The following is a 20,922-nucleotide window of genomic DNA, read 5'->3' on the forward strand; positions in this document are numbered from 1 at the left end:
AGCAGGTGTGGCTCAAAAAACCAAAAAAAAATTTACGAAATATGACCTAAGAAGAAAAAAAATTTGTGGTCAAAATTTTTGACCACATTAAGACAATTGTGATGTCAGAATCATGACTGTTAGTGACACAGGTTCTCAAAAAATTGTCCTTTCTGAATTCAGCATCATGAACTATGATGTCACAGTCATGGACTAGAATTGAAATTTCTGACTTCAGAACATCGAATTATGATCTAAGAAGCAAGAAATTTGTTGTCTAAAATTTTTATCACATTAAGGATATTGTAATGTCAGCATCATGACTCATTAACACACAGGTTTGAAGTAAAATGTCCATTCTAAATTCAGCATCCTGAATTATGATGTCACAGTCATGGGCTAACATTGACTTTTCTGACAGTAGAACAATTAAATATAACCTAAGTAGCAAGAAATTTCTTGTCAAAATATTTGAACATATTAAACAATTGTGATGTCAGAAATATGACTCTTGGTCACACAAAATCAGAAAAAATGTCCATTCTAAAATTCAGCATCATGAATTATGATGTCACGGTCATGGCCTCAAATAGACATTTCTGACCTCAGGACATCGAATTATGACCTAGAGAAGCAAGAAATTTGTTATCTAATTTTAGACCACAATAAACGATTGTGATGTTAAAGTCAAGATTCATGGTCATACAGGTTTAGAAATAAAATATCCGTTTTGAATTTAGCATCATGAATTATGATGTCACAGTCATGGCCTCAAATAGACATTTTTGACCTCAGGACATCGAATTATGACCTGGAGAAGCAAGAAATTTGTTATCTAATTTTAGACCACAATAAACAATTGTGATGTTAAAGTCAAGACTCACGGTCATACAGGTTTAGAAATAAAATATCCATTTTGAATTCAGCATCATGAATTATGATGTCACAGTCAGGGAGTAGAATGGACATTTATAACTTCAGAATATCAAATTATATCCTAAGAAGCAAAATATTTGTAGTCTAAATTTTGGACCACATTAAACAATTGTGATTCTGAGTCATGACTCTTGGTCACACATGGTCGGAAAAAATGTGATTTCTGAATTCAACATAATGAATTATTATGTAACAGTCATGTCCTAGAATTAACATACCTGACCTTTGAACATCGAATTATGACCTAAGCAAGACTTTTTTTTTTTGGTTTTGGGGCCACACCCAGTGACTCTCAGGGGTTATTCCTGGCTATGCGCTCAGAAGTTGCTCCTGGCTTGGAGGATCATATGAGATGCCGGGGAATTGAACCACAGTCCACCCTAGGCTAGTGCTGGCAAGGCAGACACCTTACCTCTAGTGCAACCACGCCGGGCCCAGAAGCAAGAAATTTTGGGTCCAAAGTTTGGACAACATTAAACAATTCTGATGTCAGACTCATGACTCATGGTCACAAAGGTTGTCAAAATGTTGTCCATTCTGAATTCAGCATCATAAATTATGATGACACAGTCATGGACTAGTATTAACATTTATAACCACAGAACATTAAATTATGAACTAATAAGCAAAAAATTTGTGGTCAAATTTTTGGACCACATTAAACAATTGTGATGTCAGAATCATGACACATGGTCACATGACAATATTATGACACGTGGTCACACTGGTGGAAAAATGTACTTTCAGAATTCAGCATTATGAATGATGATGTCAGAGTCATGGCCTAGTATAAATATATATTGTTAAATCAGAACATCAAATAATGACCTAACAATCAAGAAATTTGTTGTCTAAATTATGGACCACATTAAATAATTTTGATATCAGAAACATGACTCAAGGTCACACAGGTTTAGAACAAATTGTCCATTCTAAATTTAGCATCATGAATTATGATGTCACAGTCAAGGACTAGAATTGACATTTCTGACCTCATAACATCAAATTATGAGCTAGAGAAGCAAGAAATTTTTTGTCTAATTTTGGACGACAATAAACAGTTGTGATGTTAAAGTCATGACTCATCGTCACACAGGTTTGGAAATAAAATGTCCATTCTGAATTCAGCATGATGAATTATGATGTTATAGTCATATCCTACAATTGACATTTCTCTCCACAGGACATTAAACAACTAATTAAACATTGACCACATTAAACAATTGTGATTTAAGAATCATGACTCGTGGTCACAAATAGTCAGAAATAAATGTTCATTCTGTATTCAGCTTCCTGAATTATGATGTCACAGTCATGGCAAATAATAGACATTTCTGATATCAGAACATCGAATTATGACCTATTAAGAAAGAAATTAGTAGTCTAAAGTTTGGACCATATTAAACAATTGTGATGTCAGAATCATTACATGAATTAGTGAGCTGGAAGATGTGATACATAACAACTCCATAGAGCAGAAGAGACTGGAAAAAAGCCTTAAAGAAAATGATGAGAAAATGGAAAAATTAGTCAAAGAATGTGAACAGATAAAAATAGAAGTCTATGATAAGCTCCACAGAAAAAACTTAAGAATCATTGGAGTCCCAGAGACCCAGGAAGAAAATCTCCAGGAAGAATCAATGGTCAAGAACATCATTAAAGAGAGACTACCAGAGCTAAATAATGCATGTGATCAAGGCCAGGAGAGATAGCACAGCGGCGTTTGCCTTGCAAGCAGCCGATCCAGGACCAAAGGTAGTTGGTTCGAATCCCAGTGTCCCATATGGTCCCTCGTGCCTGCCAGGAGCTATTTCTGAGCAGACATCCAGGAGTATCCCCTGAGCACCACCGGGTGTGGCCCAAAAACCAAAAAAAAAAAAAAAAAAAAAAAAAGAATGCATGTGATCAAATCCTGCATGCCTGAAGAGTAACAACAAATTGAGACCCCAGAAAACACCACAAGACACATCCTAGTCAAAATGACAAATCCCACAGAAAGAGACAGAATCCTGAAAGCAGCAAGATAAAAAGGGGGAATTACATTCAAGGGAGTATCTTTGAGATTTACAGCAGACCTGTCACAAGAAACACTCAAGGCCAGAAGGCAGTGGTGGAAAAAACACAATGAAATAAATGCTTTGCCTAGAATACTGCACCCAGCAAAAATCACTTTCAGGTTCGAAGGAACAATACATGGCTTCACAGATAAACAACAGCTTAGAAACTATACAGACTCAAGGCCAGCCTTAAAAGAAAAACTGAAAGATCTACTTTAAGACAAGACAGACCAACAGACGCAGCAAACCTCGACATAAAGATGGCACTAAATCCCATGACAATTATTTCTCTCAATTTCAATGGACTAAATGCACTAGTTAAGAGACACAGAGTGGCTAAATGGATCAAAAAACTCAATCCAACCTTCTGCTGCCTACAAGAAGTGCACCTGAATAGTCACAACAAATATAGACTCAAAATAAAAGGCTGAAGGAAAATTATCCAAGCAAAGAACACCCATAAAAAAGCTGGAATGGCCATACTAAAAATCAGATGATGCAAACATTATACTCAGAAAAGTTGTAAAGGAAAAGATGGACATTTTGCATTAATCAAGGGATATGTACAACAGGAAGTAATCAATCTCCTAAACATATATACACCAAATGAGGGGCCAGCAAAATATTTAATACAATTGTAGGCAAATATGAAAAAGAATATCAATAACAACACAATAATTGTGGGACACCTCAATAAGGCCCTGTCAACACTTGATAGGTCAGAAACTCCCACTCCCAGAAACCCGGATACACATTTTTCTCCAATATACATGGGGCATTCTCCAGGATAGACTACATGCTGGCACAAAAAACATACCTCCATAATATGAAGAGGATAGAAATTATGCAGGCTACCTTCACTTACCACAATTATATATGAACCCCAAAGGGACACAGAAGGAAAACCTTAACACGTGGAAGCCACATATTAAGTAACCAGTGAGTCCAAGATGAAATAAAAGAGAAAAATCAAAACTTTCCTGGAAACAAATGAGAATAAAGACACAAACTATCAGAACCCATGGGACACAGCAAAAGCAGTACTGAGAGAAAAATTTATAGCTTTGCAAGCACACACAGGAAGAAAGAGGGCCTGCCTGAATATCTTAGTGACCAGCTCCTAGAATTAGAAAGTGCTCAACAAAGGAACCAAAAATAGGGAGACAGAGAAAAATAACAAAGCTGAGAGCAGAAATCAACGAAGTGGAAATCCCCCCCCCAAAAAAAACAATCCTAAAGATCAACAAAAGCAGAAGTTAGTTCTTCAAAAAAATAAAGATTGATAGACCATTATCAAAACTAACAAAGAAAGAGAGAAACTTGATAACTCGTATTATAAATGAAAAAGGTGTATTTGCTCCTTCCCTCCCTCTCCCCTCCTCCTTCTATTCAATTTTCCTTTCCTTTCCTCTTTCCACTTTCCCCTTGCTTCATTTCCCATAACCTTCCTTCCTTTTCTTTTCTTTCTTTTCCTTTCCCCTTTCCCCCTTTTTCATTTCATTCCCTTGTCCCTTTTCCCCCTTCCCCTCCCCTGCAATGCTAAGGGGTTACTCCTGGAAGAAAATAAAAAGAAAAAAAGAAATGAAAAAGGGGAGATCACTATCGATACTGCAGAGATCAGAGGGTAATCAGAAACTACTTTGTGAAACTCTATGCCACTAAAAATGAGAACCTGGAAGAGATGGATAAACTTTTGGACTCCTACAACCTTAAACAGTTGAATAAAGAGAATGTAGCATATATAAACACCCCCATCACTATTGATAAATTGAAACAGTAATCAAATGTCTGCCGAAAAACAAAAGCCCAGGCCCAGATGGATTCACTAATGAATTCTTACAACATTTCAAGAGGAACTACTACCAATCCTGTCAAGACTCTTTCATAAAATTGAAAAAACAGGAACACTTCCAAATAGCTTTTATGAATCTAAAAATCACCTTGATACCTAAACCAGACAGAGATGCTACCAAAAAAACAAAATTACAGACCAATATCCCTGATGAACACAGATGCAAAGATTCTCAACAAAATACTGGCAAATAGAATTCAATGCCTCATTAAGAAGATCATTCACTACGATCAAGTAGGTTTCATCCCAGGAATGCAAGGATGGTTTAACATCCATAAAGCTATCAACATAATACACAACTTCAACAACAAGAAAAATAAAAATCACATGATCATATCAATAGATGCAGAGTAAGCATTTGATAAGGTCCAACACCCATTCTTGATCAAAACACTCAGCAAGATACAAATGAAAGGAACCTTTCTCAATATAGTTAAGGCCATCTACCACAAGCTAGTGGCAAATATTATCCTCAATGCAGAAAAACTAAAAGTTTCCTTCTAAAATCTGGCAGAAGGAAAGGCTGCCCTCTCCCACCACTCCTATTCAATATATCACTGGAATTACTTGCTATAGAGATTAGGCAAGAAAAAGATATCAAGGGAATCCATATAGGAAAGGAAGAAATCAAGCTCTCCCTGTTTGCAGATGACAAAATACTCTACTTAGAAAACCCTAAAGACTCTACCAAATTGCTTCTAGGAACAATAGACTCAAATATCTTGGAGTCAACTTGACTAAATATTTGAAGGACCAATACAAAGAAAACTATAAAACTCTGCTCTAAGAAATAAGAGAGGACATGTGGAAATGGAAACACATTCCCAGCTCATGGATTGGCAGGACTAACATAATTAAAATGGCAATACTCCCCAAAGCATTGTACAGATTTCATGTGATCCCTCTACATATACCCATGCCATTCTTCAAAGAAGTGGATCAAACACTTTAGAAATTCATTTGGAACAATAAATACCCTCGAATAGCTAAAGCAATCATTTGGAAATATATGAGAGATAATACCTTTCTCAACTTTAAACTGTATTACAAAGCAATAGTTATCAAAACAACATGGTGTTGTATAAAGACAGGCCCTCAGATCAGTGGAATAGGCTTGAGTACTCAGAGAATGTTCCCTAGACATACAATCACGTAATCTTTGATAAAGGAGCAAGGAATTCTTAATGGAGCAAGGAAAGCCTCTTCAACTAGTAGTGTTGGCACAACTGGCTAGCCACTTTCAAAAAAGCGAATTTAGGCCCCCAGCTAACATCATGTCCAAAGTTAAAATCCAAATGGATGAAAGACCTCAATATCAGACTTGATACCATAAGGTATATAGAACAACATGTAGGTAAAACACTCCATGACATTGAGACTAAAGTCATCTTCAAGGAGGAAACTGCACTCTCTGAGCAAGTGAAAGCAGAGATTAACAGATGAGACTATATTAAGCTGAGAAGCTTCTGCACCTCATAGTTCCCAGGATATAAGAGCCCCCCCACTGAGTGGGAGAAACTATTTACCCAATACCCATCAGATAAGGGGCTAATATCCAAAATATGCAAGGCACTGACAGAACTTTACAAGAAAAAATATAATCCCATCATAAAATGGGAAGAAGAAATGGACAGACACTTTGATAAAGAAGAAATACAAATGGCCAAAAGGCACATGAAAAATGCTCCACTTCACTAATCATCAGGGAGATACAAAATCAAACAAATATGACATACCACCTCAAACCACAGAGAATGGTACACATCACAAAGAATGAGAACAGGGGCCGGCGTGGTGGCGCTACCTTGCCAGTGCTAGCCTAGGACGTACTGCGGTTTGATCCCCTGGCATCCCATATGGTCCCCCAAGCCAGGAGCGACTTCTGAGTGCATAGCCAGGAGTAACCCCTGAGCGTCACTGGATGTGGCCCCAAAACAAAAAATCAAAAACAAAAATAAAAACAAAACCCAAAGAATGAGAACAAGCAGTGTTAGTGGGGGTGTGGAGAGAAAGAAACTCTTCTCCACTGCTGGTGGGAATGCCATCTAGTTCTACCTTTCTGGAAAGTGATATGGAGATTCCTCCAAAAACTGGAAATTGAGCTTCCATTCGATCCAGGAATACCACTCCTAGGAATATACCCTAGGAACACAAAAAATACAAAACAAAAATCCCTTACACCTATATTTATTTCAGCACTATTCACCATAGCAAGACTGTGGAAATAACCAAGATGCCCTTTCAACATATGAATAGGTAAAGAAACTGTGGTACGTATACTCTATGAAGTATTATGCAGCCATTAGGATAGATGAAGTCATGAAACTTTTCTATACATGAATGCACATGGAATCTATTATTCTGAGTAAAATAAGTCAGAGAGAGAGGAAGGTGCAGAATTATCTCACTCATCTCTGGGTTTTAAGAAAAATGAAAGACATTTTTGCAATAATTTTCAGAGACAAAAGAGAGGACGGCTGGAATTTACAGCACACTTCATGAACCTCACCACAAAGAGTGATGAGTTTTGTTAGAGAAATAACTACATTATTGTCAAATTTTTTGACCACATTAAACAATTGTGATATCAGAATCATGACAATTGGTCACATAAAATTGGAAAAAATTGTCCATTCGGAAATTGGAAAAAAGTCATCCATTCTGAATTCAGCATCATGAACTATGATGTAACAGTCATGGCCTCGAATAGAAATTTCTGACTTCAGGACATCGAATTATGACCTAAGAAACAAGAAATGTGATGTCTACATTTTGAACAGGTTCAGAAAAAATTGTCCATTCTGAATTCAGGATCATGAATTATGATGTCACAATCATGGCCTAGAATTAACATTTCTGACCTCAGAACAACTAATTATGACCTAGAGAAGCAAGAATTTTGTTGTCTAAATATTTCGTGGTCTAAGTTTTGAATTATATTAAACAATTGTGATGTCAGAATTATGACTCATAGTTACACGTGGTCAGAAAAAAATGTGCTTTTAGAATTCAGCATTATGAATTGTTGGGGGCCGGTTGCCTCCTTTGGAACCTTGACATTAGCACAGCCATTTTAGATCTTTCGGCCATCTTGCTTCAAGCCTGCCTCCTGGTTAAACTGTAACTTGAGTATGTACCAGTTGGGTCTAAAATGACGCAGACCACTAGACCACATTCTTCTGATACAGGAAGCTAAGATCGATAGATAGACCATGGTATGTGGTAACAGAATGTTCTGCTAGAAGATTGTAACAGTTTTATGAGCACACACAAAACCTCCCTGTCTGGAATGTATGCTAAGCTAATGGTTTGTGCTGTAACCTCCCCCCATTGTGTAAAGCCTATATAAGCTTTGGCTACCTGAAAATGAATGCCTTTATCAGAAACCTTGTCTTGGCATTTCTCTTATCTCCCTCCCATTCTTTTTGCAGGTGAAGACCCTTTCCACAGCCACGAATAAACTGAGGCCGCAGGCTGGCACAATGAATTATGATGTCAGAGTCATGGCCTAGAATTTATATTTGTTAATTCAGGACGTCGAATTATGACCTAAGAATCAAGAAATGTGTTGTCTAACTTTTGGACGACATTAAATAATTTTGATATCAGAATCACGACTCAAGGTCACACAGGTTCAGTAAAAATTATCCATTCTGAATTCAGCATCATGAATTATGATGTCAGAGTCATGACCTAGAATTGACATTTATGACCACAGAACTTCGAATTATGACTTAAGAAGCAAGAAAGTTGTCAAAATATTTGAACACATTAAGACAATTTTGATGTCAAAATCATGACTCATGGTCACACAAAATTGGGAAAATATTTCCATTCTGAATTCAGCATCATGAATTATGATGTCACACTAATGGCCTTGAATTTATATTTCTGACCTCAGAACATCGAATTATGACCTATTAAGCAAGAAATTAGTAGTCTCAATTTTGGACCACATTAAAAAATTGTGATGTCAGAATCATGGGTCATTGTCACAAAACCTAGGAAAAATCTGTCCATTCTGAATTCAGCATCATAAATTATGATGTCACAGTCATGGCCTAAAATTGACATTTCTAACCTCAGAACATCGAATTATGACCTAAGAAGCAAAAAATGTGTTGTATAAATTTTGAACCAGATCAAACAATTGTGATGTCAGAATCATGATGCATGGTCACACAGGTTCAGAAAAAATATCCATTGTAAATTCAGCATAATGAATTATGGTGTCATAATCATGGCCTAGAATTAAGAATTCTGACCTCAGAATACCGAATAATCACCTAAGAAGCAATAAATTTGTGGTCTAATTCTTGGACCACATTAAGCAATTGTGATGTCAGAATCATGACTCATGGTCACACAGGTTTGGAAAAATATATCCATTCTGAATTGTGTATGATGAATTATGGAGTCACAGTCATGGCCCAGAATTAACATTTTTGACCACAGAACTACAAAATATCACCTAAGAAGAAAGAAATATTTGTATAAATTTTGAACAACATTAAACAATTCTAATGTCAGAAGCATGACTCATGGTCACACAGGTTGTCAAAAAGTTGTTCATTCTGAATTCAGCATCATGAATTATGATGTCACAGTCATGGACTAGAATGAAAATTTATAACCTCAGAACTTCGATTTATGACCTATTAAGCAAGAAATTAGTAGTCTAAATTTTGGACCACATTAAAAAATTGTGATGTCTGAATCATGACTCCAACCAAGCTCAGGGTCACAGAAGCTGCAACAGTGTGTTCAGATCCTGAACCCTCTTCTCTATCTTCAATGTTATAACTCACAAAACACAAAACAATGAATGTCCCAGGACATTAGCTACTAAGACACAAGGAGACACACGTCTAAAGGTATCCTCAGCTCATAAAAAACCCTGACACCATTCAAAAAGAAACTCAAAACAAGTCTTCTAGATGGTAGTGTAAATGATGGAACTCTTGAGAAATTCAATAAACTTAAAGAAAAAATTATGCAAAATGCTAAAGAATGCATTGGAAAAAGAAAAATAAAAGAAGAAAAAAGGAAAGAATTATTGAATGAATTTAAAAAATATAAAGAATACTGTAGTAAGTCAAAAAAAAAAGAATTTGGAATGTTAAACACCATATCAGCAGTTTTGAAAACAAAACATATAAACTAGCATTAAAGAAGAAGCAATATACAGCCTTCTGCGACCTTCCTTGGTTAGTTCTTTCATCCAGTCCACTGCCAGTCGCCAGCCATTCACCCTGTATGCTCCAAGATGCAACTAGTAGCAAGCAACTCTGAAGAGACTTGAGACGTGTGACTCAGCAGAGAAGTTCGGCTTATAATAATTACCTGGGTGCCTTTCATCTGAAAGTTATGGCACACAGGTCATGGGTCTTGCTGCAGCATTATTGTAAGCAATGACTGTCATCTAGAAGAAATTGGTGATTGTTGGTGATGGGGCCTGTGTTAAGCCTTGCTTGCAAATTGTCTTTAGCAAGACCAGTTCCCAGACATGTGTGACATGTTCTCACATGTTCTCACACTGTCTGTTCTCACACTGTGTGTTCTCACACTGTGTGAGAACTATGTGGCAGATATTAGAAAAGTCCCTATAAATATGGACTCCAGAAGTTAAGTAATTCTGTTTCAACATACCCATAATCCTAGTTAGGAACAAGAAGGATCTTTAGATGATGAGCATACAAGGTGGGAAGGAGAAACTGGTCAAATCAAAAGAGGGCAGAAATATGGCAAACACGGTCAGAGATTTGGGGTACCAGGAATGTTTAACAAAGGCCAAATATGGGTGAGGATTGTTTTGAGCATGACTAGCAGAGTTGCTGGGCAAGTCAAAGCTGGGAAGAAATCTAGGCATCTTGCCTTGTTAAACCCTGCCTATAAGCACTGCCTTCATAGCTTTCATAATTTTGAAGTGCTTTTTATTAATCTAAGTGTATGATTTCTGGTCTTTTAAGTTTGTCTATAATTTGCCGAAGATTACAATTCAAAAGTCATCTTGGTCCAGTATTTATCAGCCAACTATGATTATTCATAATATCCAACCTGACTTACCCACAAGGGTCCTTTGGACACTTCTTTAAGAGCCCTTCTTTGCACTCCCACCTGACACAACAGGAGTTATTTAGAAGAATTTAACTATTTGCTTTGTTCTAGAAAGGTAAACAGCTTTTGTGAATTAAAAACTATACTATAGCTATCATGTCCCATCTGTCATCTTTTAGCTGCAAGGTATATTCTGGCAAGACACAACTTCAGAGATTTACTCCTAAATGCACTGCACTGGCATAACTCTGGGTTAGGCATGATGTTTATGGGGAGAGTGGATGGGGGAATGTGTTTGGCCAGAAAGATACAAGTCCAAGAAGCTACAGCAAAGTTAAATTTCAGTGGTTTCATGTAAGTTACCTTATAGATGGTGTGTAAATAGTGCCACATAGTGCATATAAATAAATAAATAAATATGTACTCCTGCAAAAACTAAATGTCTATTCTAGTCTATATTTTTCTAAAAAAAACATACTTTTTCTAAGATTTATATTTGTCAATTTCAGAAAGTGTAATATTTTCAAGACAGCGTATTTTGAAATCAAGTCAGGCATAAAATTAAAAAATAGAAAAGCAATTTTAAAAGTAAAATAATATCCCCACACTTGAAAACTGCTATAGCATGAGTTCCAGCTCCACAACTCCTCAATTTTTGCATGTTGTCACACACTTCCAGTAGGATAACATCAAACGGATGGGGAAGAAGTGTAGAAACCAATAAAGTACAATGAGCAAAAACAAGACTACAGAAGGCTCAAATAGCACCAACCAGCTCAGAAAATTCTCAATGGATAATGACACCAGTGTAAGAATGTTTAATGAGATCAAAGAAACAATAAACAGATAGGTATCAAAGTCACCAGTGCAGAAGAAATACCGTATTTGCCAGCATATAAGATGACTGGGTGTATAACACGACCCTGTAATTTTGCAGTTAAAACATAGGTTTAGGCCTATATTCACTGTATCAGACAGAATGTTCCTGTACAGCAACTGTATGTACCACAGTGAGCCAATCACAACAAGCAAAGGTTCAAAGGTTATACTGTAATAGACTTCCTCTCTGACTCTGGCCAACCTGAGCAGGCTTTTTACAGTGTAGATTCGGGTCCAGAACATTGTCTAATTTGCATGCATAAAAAGCCTGCTTGAATTGGCTGAGTTAGAGAGGTGGTCCGAGCAGCCTTGCAGTGATTGTTGCAGGATCGAGTTGGAAAATTCGTTTTGTGGCAATATTCAGACAATTTTCATTTAGCAGCATATTGAAACATTTTTCGGTATATACTCTGTGTATAAGACGGCCCCCGATTTTCAGTTGACTTTTTTGTTTCAAAAAAGTCGTCTTATATGCCAGAAAATACGGTAATGAATGTTGAAATGACAAGACAACAAGCAGAAATGAAGAGTATGGTAAGTGATTTTAAAAACTCAATAGAAGCTATGAAGAGTAGATTAATATCAAGGAACTCCAAGAAAACACATAAGAAGCTATTAGAAAACAACAGGAGGAGGAAAGTGGTATGAAAAAATATAAACAGCATTGTGACTGAAGTGCAGTGGGTAAGGAACTTGCTTTACACATGGCACCAACTAATGTTCAATACCTGGCATCCCATATGGCCTCCTAATAACTTCCAGCAGTTGTAATTCCTCAATGTAGAACTAGGAGTAATCCCCAAACACCAATGTGTGGCTCCAAAACAGAAAATAAATGACAGCACATCAGAAAACTACCAGATGAGCTTAAGATGAACAATATGGGGATGGGGTGGGGCACTGCGCTGGGTGGGCGCCTGTGGGGAAGGACTTTCACAGGGCCCCGGAAGTGGGAGCTATGTGTTCTCATGCCAACGGGAAGGAGCGTTGGAGCACCGGAGGCTCGAGGCTGAGGCATTTTTGGGCCGAAGGGGGAAGGAAGTGCTGCTACCACCCCCGTCGGCCCAGTGGAGTCACAGAGTAAGCAGCCCATGACTTCTGATCAGGACGCTAAACTGCAGGGCCAACACGTCCAGGAAGGGAAAGGCGGGGTTCATCTGATGAATGGTCCTACATCTCAAACCACTCCTCAGACAAGTCCCATCCCAGCTTTGGGTCAGGTACCAACTGCCAAGGTTTCAGAGCTAAACCCAAATGCAAAAGTATGGGGAACACACATGTTCCATTTGGAGGCGAGTAGTGCAGCGGATGGTGGTGTGAATGCAGTGTGGGAGGACTCAGCCCACCATGCAGACCCTGGCCAGGATGGCTTGGATGCCAATGGTAATGGGGGCAAGAGCTGTGAGTATGCAGCATTACCAGATTTACAGGATGCGGACCAAGCGGTGATGAGCACTGTGGCCGTGGATCACTGAGAGCATGGATCTGCAATTGAAGACAGTGAGACAGGAGGAAATGAATCACAAACAGAAAACCAGGAAGACCCCTGAGAAGTATTTAAGAAGACATTGGAATTCTGCTTATTTAGGGAGAACCTGGCTAGTGACATGTACCTCATATCACAGATGGACATTGACCAGTACGTGCCAATCACAACAGTGGCTAACCTGGACCACATCAAGAAGCTCAGTACTGATCTGGACTTAATTGTCGAGGTGCTGAGATCTTTACCTTTAGTTCAAGTAGACGAGAAAGGAGAAAAAGTCAGGCCAAATCAAATCATTGCATAGTGATATTACATGAAATATCTGAATCCACCCCAGTAGAAGTAGAAGCATTATTTAAAGAAGATAATTTACCAAAATTTATAAACTGTGAATTTGCCTATAATGATAATTGGTTCATCACATTTGAAACGGAAGATGATGCACAGCAGTCTTACAAATATCTTCAAGAAGAAGTCAAGACTTTTCAAGGAAAACCAATTAAGGCTCAGATAAAGGCAAAGGCAATAGCTATAAACACATTTTTGCCAAAGAATGGATTCAGACCGCTAGACATGAGCCTTTATGCACATCAGTGCTACATGGCCTCCTTCTACTTACCTCCAGTGTACAGCCCCCAGCAGCATTTTCCTCTCTACAGCCTAATTGCCTCTCTCACCTGGTCTGCCACACACAGTTATCTCGACCCCCTACTGGTGACTCCATTTCCAAGTACTGGGTTTATAAAGGGGTTTACGTCTCCAACCTTCAAACCTGCAGCATCTCCTCTGACTTCACTCAGACAGTACCCTCCAAGAAGCATAAAAAGGGAGGAGAAGTTTACAAGGGGTCAGGCTCAGTCTCCAACGCCACCAAAGCCTCCATCCCCGAGCTTCAAATTAGGACTGTCCAACTCCCCCGCCCTGCCAGGGGCAGCAGGTCATTTGAAGATGGAGGACTTGTTTGAAAACAGGCTGTCTGGCTTGCTAATAGGATCGTCAAAAGAAAGGAGCTTGAGTGCAGAGGCAGGCGCAAGCACGATTTCCACAGCGACACCTGGAGAGCCCCTGGTGCCAACTTCCTGTGCCATGTCTGCAACCTACGAGCATGCCCCTTCTCCAGCATGTTCCCCCGAGGACCCCAACGTGCTGGAGAAGCCGAGAAAGCCCCAAGTGTGGATAGACTTTCCTCTGCACTCATGACCACCGTGAGCAAGTCAGTGCAGGTGAATGGCACTGCCACGGAACTGCAGAAGCCCAGCTGCACTGAGATCTGCCAGAGGACAAGCAGAGAGCCTTCGTCTCCATTGCCAGACCCTAAAGAGCAGAAGCCCCCCTCTGCTGGCTGTGGGAAGGAGGAGAAGCTCACCGAAACAGAGCTCCCTGCCTCCAAATCTCACCCAGGACCCCTTAGAGACCAGAGGAGGCCACTGGGGCGCCAGCCCTCTCCCCTTGCTGCAGGGAAGCATTCGCACTGAGAACAGAGCCCCCCCCCCTAAATCTCCCCAGTGAATGCGTGGTCTGGAGGGAGGTGAGCATGGGGGCGGCCTTGAGGCTGTGTGGTGCTGAGTGAGCCACTGGTTAGGAGCTTGCGGTCCCTGGGCCCACGAGAGGCCTGCAGTTATTTTCCTCTGAGCCAGATTTCCACCCCCTCTTGGAAAAAAATCTATTTTCAGGATTTAATTACTATAAACCTTATTTTAGTTGGTGCTTAACTGGAGGTGATGCATAAGTCTGACATTTTTCAGGATAGAAAAAGCATTTATCCTAACAAATTGATATTTTTTATTACTCCTCCATTTGGCAGTGAATGCAAGCTATGTATAGTGAGTTTTTCTAAATGAAGTGGAACTGTGCTCCTTCCCTTTTTAAGTGGCTGGTTAGCAAGTCCGCATCTCTATGTCCAGATGGCCCAGGAGGAGCGAGTGCTGCTGGTGGGGTGGGAGTGCAGCCCGGGAAGGAGCAAAGCAGGCGTCGCCATCCTCCCTCCTAGGCAGGACACCATCCAGAACCCGTATCATCTGGAGAAGCAGCCTGATTTTCACCTAGTGGGCACAGTGAGCCTGCAGGAGCTACAAGCGAGCCCTGAATACTCCAGTTTGATGGAATGCAAGCAAGTTAACCAGCTTCTCACTCTACTCAAAGCACATTGTGAATAGACCCTAAATGAAAACCTTGACTTCATCACCCACTGACTCATTGCTTGTGCACAGTGGAGCTCTGAGGCTGTTTTGTTCCTGTGGGTGATTGCTGGCACGGCAACTGCACTCGTGAATTCTCCACCGATGGAAGCGTGTTGAACCATGGGGAGTGGAGTCTGTGGTGGGGGCTAAGATTTTGCTCTCTTCCCTCTGAGACAAGGGTTTTGCCAATCCCTGCAGGGCTGCATCCTGAAAAAGACGTGTGCACTACAGCTAGCAGTTATGATAAAGTTAGACTTCAATTATTTTGTTTTAAAGTGTCTAAATTTTTTCTTTAAATATTCTAAGCAGCAGACATTAAGATAAAATATTTCCTGCTAAATGTAACCATGCAGTTTATTCCTGAAAATGTTATTTAACAAGACTGAGGGTTTTTTTTTTTAAAAAAAAACAACAATTCTTTCCATTCAATATTTAAAGACTTGAATTTTATTTAAACTTGAAAATGACTTTGCCTTAACTTTTATATAAGACAGCTTTGAGTTCCTGGAGCCCCGCCCCTGGGTTGATGTGAGCAGTCACAGAGTCACTCAGTGTGGGATCTGCTGTCGCTTGTTTTACTGAGTGAGCATACTGTAGCACCTACCAGAATGAGCAGTCGTGTTTGCAATCTGTCCTGAAGATCTTAAACAGTTGCTCTTTTTTTCAGATTGCTGAAAATCCTGTAAATGCAAATAGTCGATACTGTATTGAATCAATGCACTTGGGAGTGTGCTTTGCTTGTACAGTTGTAAATAATCAGAACATACTAAAAAGGTACCCTAAAGAGAAAATCTGATAAAATTATTGATATATTATAAATGTTGCTATTGAGCTGGATGTAGATAAACTAAATGTTGTGGTTTGCATATTCTTTTGATTTCTTGATTTTTTTTCTTTTTACTGGTGTGTTGATCTGGTTCTGCCTCTTTGCTGCTGCAGAAGGGAAATGTGGAAGGTTTTAATCAAGACTCCGATGTTTCCATGCTCTTGACATGTGTAAATATGTACTAATTGTATCTGATGTGAAGGGTTTTGAAGTATAATAGAGCACATGGGAAGTGATAAGATCTTCATGTGAGAGTTAAGCATGATCCACTATTTAAAATCATCAGTAGCTAAGCATGTTCAATCTGTCAGAAGGAGGTTTGAATATTTGACATTTCCTCCAGCTCAGTTCTCTTTAGTCCAGTAACTGGAAGTACCCACAGTGCTGTTTTCCCCAGGCCTGTAAGGAGGAATCTGGGACCGTATTTCCTTGTAGTTGTCAGACAGCTGAGTGAAAACGAGAACTGGCCTCTTCAGTTCAAACAAAGGCATATTTGGGAATGAGCTGGCAAGGCTAGCGCCATCCTGAGGGCACCCACTCAGGAGGGAGCATATGTTGCCCCAGAGCTTGCGGAGCTGGTGTCAGACCCTCTCTAGAGGTGGGCAGTAGCATCTGTCAGTGATCCAGGGTAGAAAGGTGGTTGCCTGCTGCAGTTGCTCTATGGCAGCCAGTCTGGCCAAGTCCCTGCTTTTCGCCCTTGTGCCCTGAAGCCAGTGGACTGTATGTAGAACTGAGCCTGTTCTGATGACTTCTCTGGCCTTGTGTGACTTCTGTGACTTCCAGAATCACCAGGGAGGGAAGGCACCAGGCAGCAGGCAGCTGTGGTAGTGATGCAGGCAGGCAAGTCCAATCTCATGTCACTTTCCTGTCCCCTGCCGCTCCTCAGGGTGTGGAATCGGACTGTGTGCACAATGGTGTTTGAGGCTCACCACTTGGCAGTAGGAGGAGGATCGGCCCCATTCCATCAGACATGAATTTCAATTAGAGTAGTTGTTCATTTTTTGCTCCCCGAGTTAGTGTCTTGGCCTTTCTGAGCAGCCTACTGCCATCCGGTCACCCATCCCTCTTGTTACCAGCAGGGGCCAGAGCGTGTGCAGTGTTGCCGTCCAGTCACGACAAGGGCACCAGCTCTCTCCACCCTGCGGGTCCACTCAGGGCCTCAGGAAGCAGCCGACAATCACCACAGGGCAGCACTGCCGGTCACAGTCTTGAGTGTGCTGTGGGACCTGAGGGCCCACATATCTGTTCTTTTCATTAAGACTGGAATCAAACTTATGTGTAAACTATTGGTAATTTAAGTTTCCTTCTGTCTCAGTGTAAAATCTCAGTGTAAAATTGTCTAATTTGAAAAAAAACGGTAGGTTATGAAAAATAAAGATTTAGACACTGTTGAAAAAAAGATGAACAATATATATGAACCCTTGTAGCACAAGATGGCAAGTTTGTTTAACAATATTTTTTTTATATTTTTGGGCCCCTCCAAGTGGCTAACAAATTACTCCTGACTATGAGCTCAGAAATAGCTCCTGGCTTGGAGTTTCCTAGGGGATGCTGTGGATCTAACCAGGTTCATCCTGTATCTGCCTCAAGCAAGGCAAACACTCTACTGATGTGCTGACGCTTGGCCCCTTAACAATATTTAAGATATCATAGGAATCTCCTAGACTTGAGGATTATGTGCACCAAGATCAAAGAGATTTAAAGCACCCCAGCAAAAATACACCCAACTAGTAAAACTCCAAGCCACATTGCATTCAAAATGAAAAAAAATCCAAATATCAATACAGAATACTAAAATAAAAGATCAGTAAAGCAGCTTACATATAAAGGAGATACCATAGATACTATAGCCAGACTAGAATAGAGGAATATAGTGCAAACATTTAAACCTTACTAGTTTTGCTCCTTAAACGTTCCCAAAAAATACAAAACAGCAATTCTTCCTAACATTTCCTTGACGATAACATTGCAGCAAAATGCACGGAAGATAATAGATACTATAAAAACTAAAATCTCAGTCCAATTTTCTTGATAATATCGACAATAAAATTTCTCAAAAAAACTTAGCTAATTGAATCAAACAGTATATCAAAATTATGACACTGTGATCAAGTGGGGGTTTTCCATGGATGCAAGTATACTTATGATAATATAAATGAACGTAACACACAACATCAATTTTAAAAACTTAAATAATCAGGGCTGGAGAGGCAGGGCATATGCCTTTCATACTGCTGATCTGGGACAGACCTGGGTTTCATCCCCAGCATCCCATATGGTTCCCCTAGCCATGAGAGATTTCTGAGCATAGAGCCAGGAATAATCCCTCAGCAACACCGGGTGTGGCCCAAAAAGCCAAAAAAGTCATATGATCATACCAATTAATGTAGATATAGATTTGACAAGACAAAATATCCATGTGTGATAGAAAACTCTCAAGAAACTAGGGTTATGAAAAAATGTTCTCAAAACAGTAAATGGTCATCTATAACAATCCCACAAATAAAATAAATTTTTTTTGGTTTTTGGGTCACACCCGGCAGTGCTCAGGTGTTACTCCTGACTCTACGTTCAGAAATCACTCCTGGCAGGCTCGAGGGGCCATATGGGATGCCAGGATTCGAACCACCGTCCTTCTGCATGCAAGGAAAATGCCTTACCTCCATGCTATCTCTCTGGTCACAATAATTCTTAATGGTGAAAACTCTAAAGCATTCCTAGGAGATCAAGCACTAGGAAAGCATGTCCCATGTCTCCACGTTTACACAATGTAGTCTTAGAAGTCTGAGTAATAATGGCAATGAGGCAAAATAAATAAATTATAAAAATACAAATTGGGGAGAGTGGACCGGTTGAGTGCCCCACTCCCCACATGGGCGCTCAAGAACTGTGCCCGCCGCCACTATGCGTGCCCCTCTCCAGAGTCCCCAAGCCCAAGCGGAGAGCAGACCGGATGAGTGCCCCTCTCCCCACATGGGCGCCCGAGACCCCCATCCCGCTGCCACCCTGCACTTCCTCTCCAGAGTCCCCAAGACCAAGCAGATTGTAGAAGGGGTGAAGAGAACCCTGCACCTGACTCACTCTGTGCTGCAGCGACAGGCTAGGACCATTAGACTGGGTGAGATTGGGCCTGCCACCTGGACCTTTGGGTAACCTAGAGCAGCCTACCCCCTTGAGCCCCGGAGTGGACCTGGGACTCTCCAAGGGCTGAGGGCAGCCACTGGGTGGGTTTGGCTAAGGGAATTTCTCCCACTGAGGCCTGGAGGGGGCGGAACTCCATTGACTTCCAGATAGGGGAGTGAGGACAGAGGGCTAGGCCCAACAGCACCCTCAACCATTGTGACCAGGAGCAGAACTGCACCGGCTGGCAAGAAATAGGGAGAGGGAATAGACCAGACACACTGAAGGAAGTGGCAAAGCTGACTCCCAGGTGGGGGGAGGGGGGAAAGGAGCTAGGCCCAACAGCACCCTCAACCATTGTGGCCAGGAGCGGAACTGCACTATCTGGCAAAAAAATGAAAAGCAACTGATCAGGCCACATAGAGAGCACAGGAGAAGCAGAACCTCAGTGAGCTCACCCAACAGACCCCTCTAGAACCACGCTCAGGGAAGGAACCCATCCCCACGCCACAGGGGCCAAAGCAGGCTGAATTCGAAAGGCACTGCACTACAAGCCACACCAATAAATGCAAAGAAATATAGGTAAATCAAGGAGAACCCTAACATCTGTAGACACGGAGACAAACCCTAGCAAGTTTCCAAGTCCACCAAAACGCAAAGATCCATTGGAAGAAGACCTAAAAGCAGCCACGAGAAAGGAAATGCAAGAATTGATAAAAGAGATGAAGGAAACGCTAGCCACCAAATACAAGAAATCCATGAAGGAACAAATCAGTCAAATTAAAAAAGAAATGTCAAAGAATATGAGAGATTCCATACAAAGGGAAATAAAGGAGTTAAAAGACACCATAACAAGCCAAATGAGCATGATCACACAGATGGAGAAGCACATTGAAGAACTCGAAGAAAAACTGTAAACAAAAAATGACCAAGAAAGAAGCAAGGAAATAAAAGCAAAGCACTAGAAGGAAAAGTCCAGTATCTAATGAACAAGGACAAAAGAAATAACCTAGGAATTGTGGGTATACCAGAAGGGGAGGAAATAGGAAAAAAGGAAGAACAAGTAGTCAGATAAATAATATCATAAAACTTTCCCACCCTCTGGAAAGAAAATTCAGTGCAAATCCAGTAAGTGAAGAGAGTCCCTAATAAAATAGACCCTAATAAACCAACACCAAGACATATAGTAATCCAAATGTCAAAAAAACAAAGAGAAAGATGATCTCCTTAAAGCAATAAGGGGGGAAAAAAACCTCAAATACAAAGGAAGGGACATAAGAATCAAACCAGATCTTCCATTTAAAATAATTCAAGCAAGAACATGGAACGACATATTTAAATGCCTGAATGAAAGAAATTTTCAACCTCGGGTCCAATATCCAGCAAAACTCTCATTCATATGGGAGGGCAGACTAAAAACATTCTCAAACAAAAATGATCTTGCATTATTTGTGAAAACAAAGCCAATCATTTTTTCATCGGGCCACACCAGTTTGATGCTCAGGGGTTACTCCTGATTATGCGCTCAGAAATAGCTCCTGGCTTGGGGG

The 20,922-nt window shown here is 40.3% G+C and overlaps 1 protein-coding gene and 1 pseudogene across 1 annotated transcript; both read left to right on the plus strand.

Moving 5' to 3' along the window:
• The window catches only part of LOC125998753 (anosmin-1-like), a 29,157-nt pseudogene extending 20,821 nt beyond the window's left edge, over positions 1-8,336 (plus strand).
• A 4,515-nt stretch (positions 8,337-12,851) lies between these two features.
• LOC125998683 (la-related protein 4B-like) lies at positions 12,852-14,881 on the plus strand. The gene is given in 3 exon segments (XM_049766744.1): positions 12,852-13,533; positions 13,536-14,414; positions 14,417-14,881. Coding segments are annotated over 3 exon segments (1,866 nt in total). The 3' UTR covers positions 14,722-14,881.
• The last annotated feature ends 6,041 nt before the right edge of the window (positions 14,882-20,922 follow it).

This window comes from Suncus etruscus, chromosome X, assembly GCF_024139225.1.
Source record: "Suncus etruscus isolate mSunEtr1 chromosome X, mSunEtr1.pri.cur, whole genome shotgun sequence".
NCBI classification, from domain to species: domain Eukaryota; kingdom Metazoa; phylum Chordata; class Mammalia; order Eulipotyphla; family Soricidae; genus Suncus; species Suncus etruscus.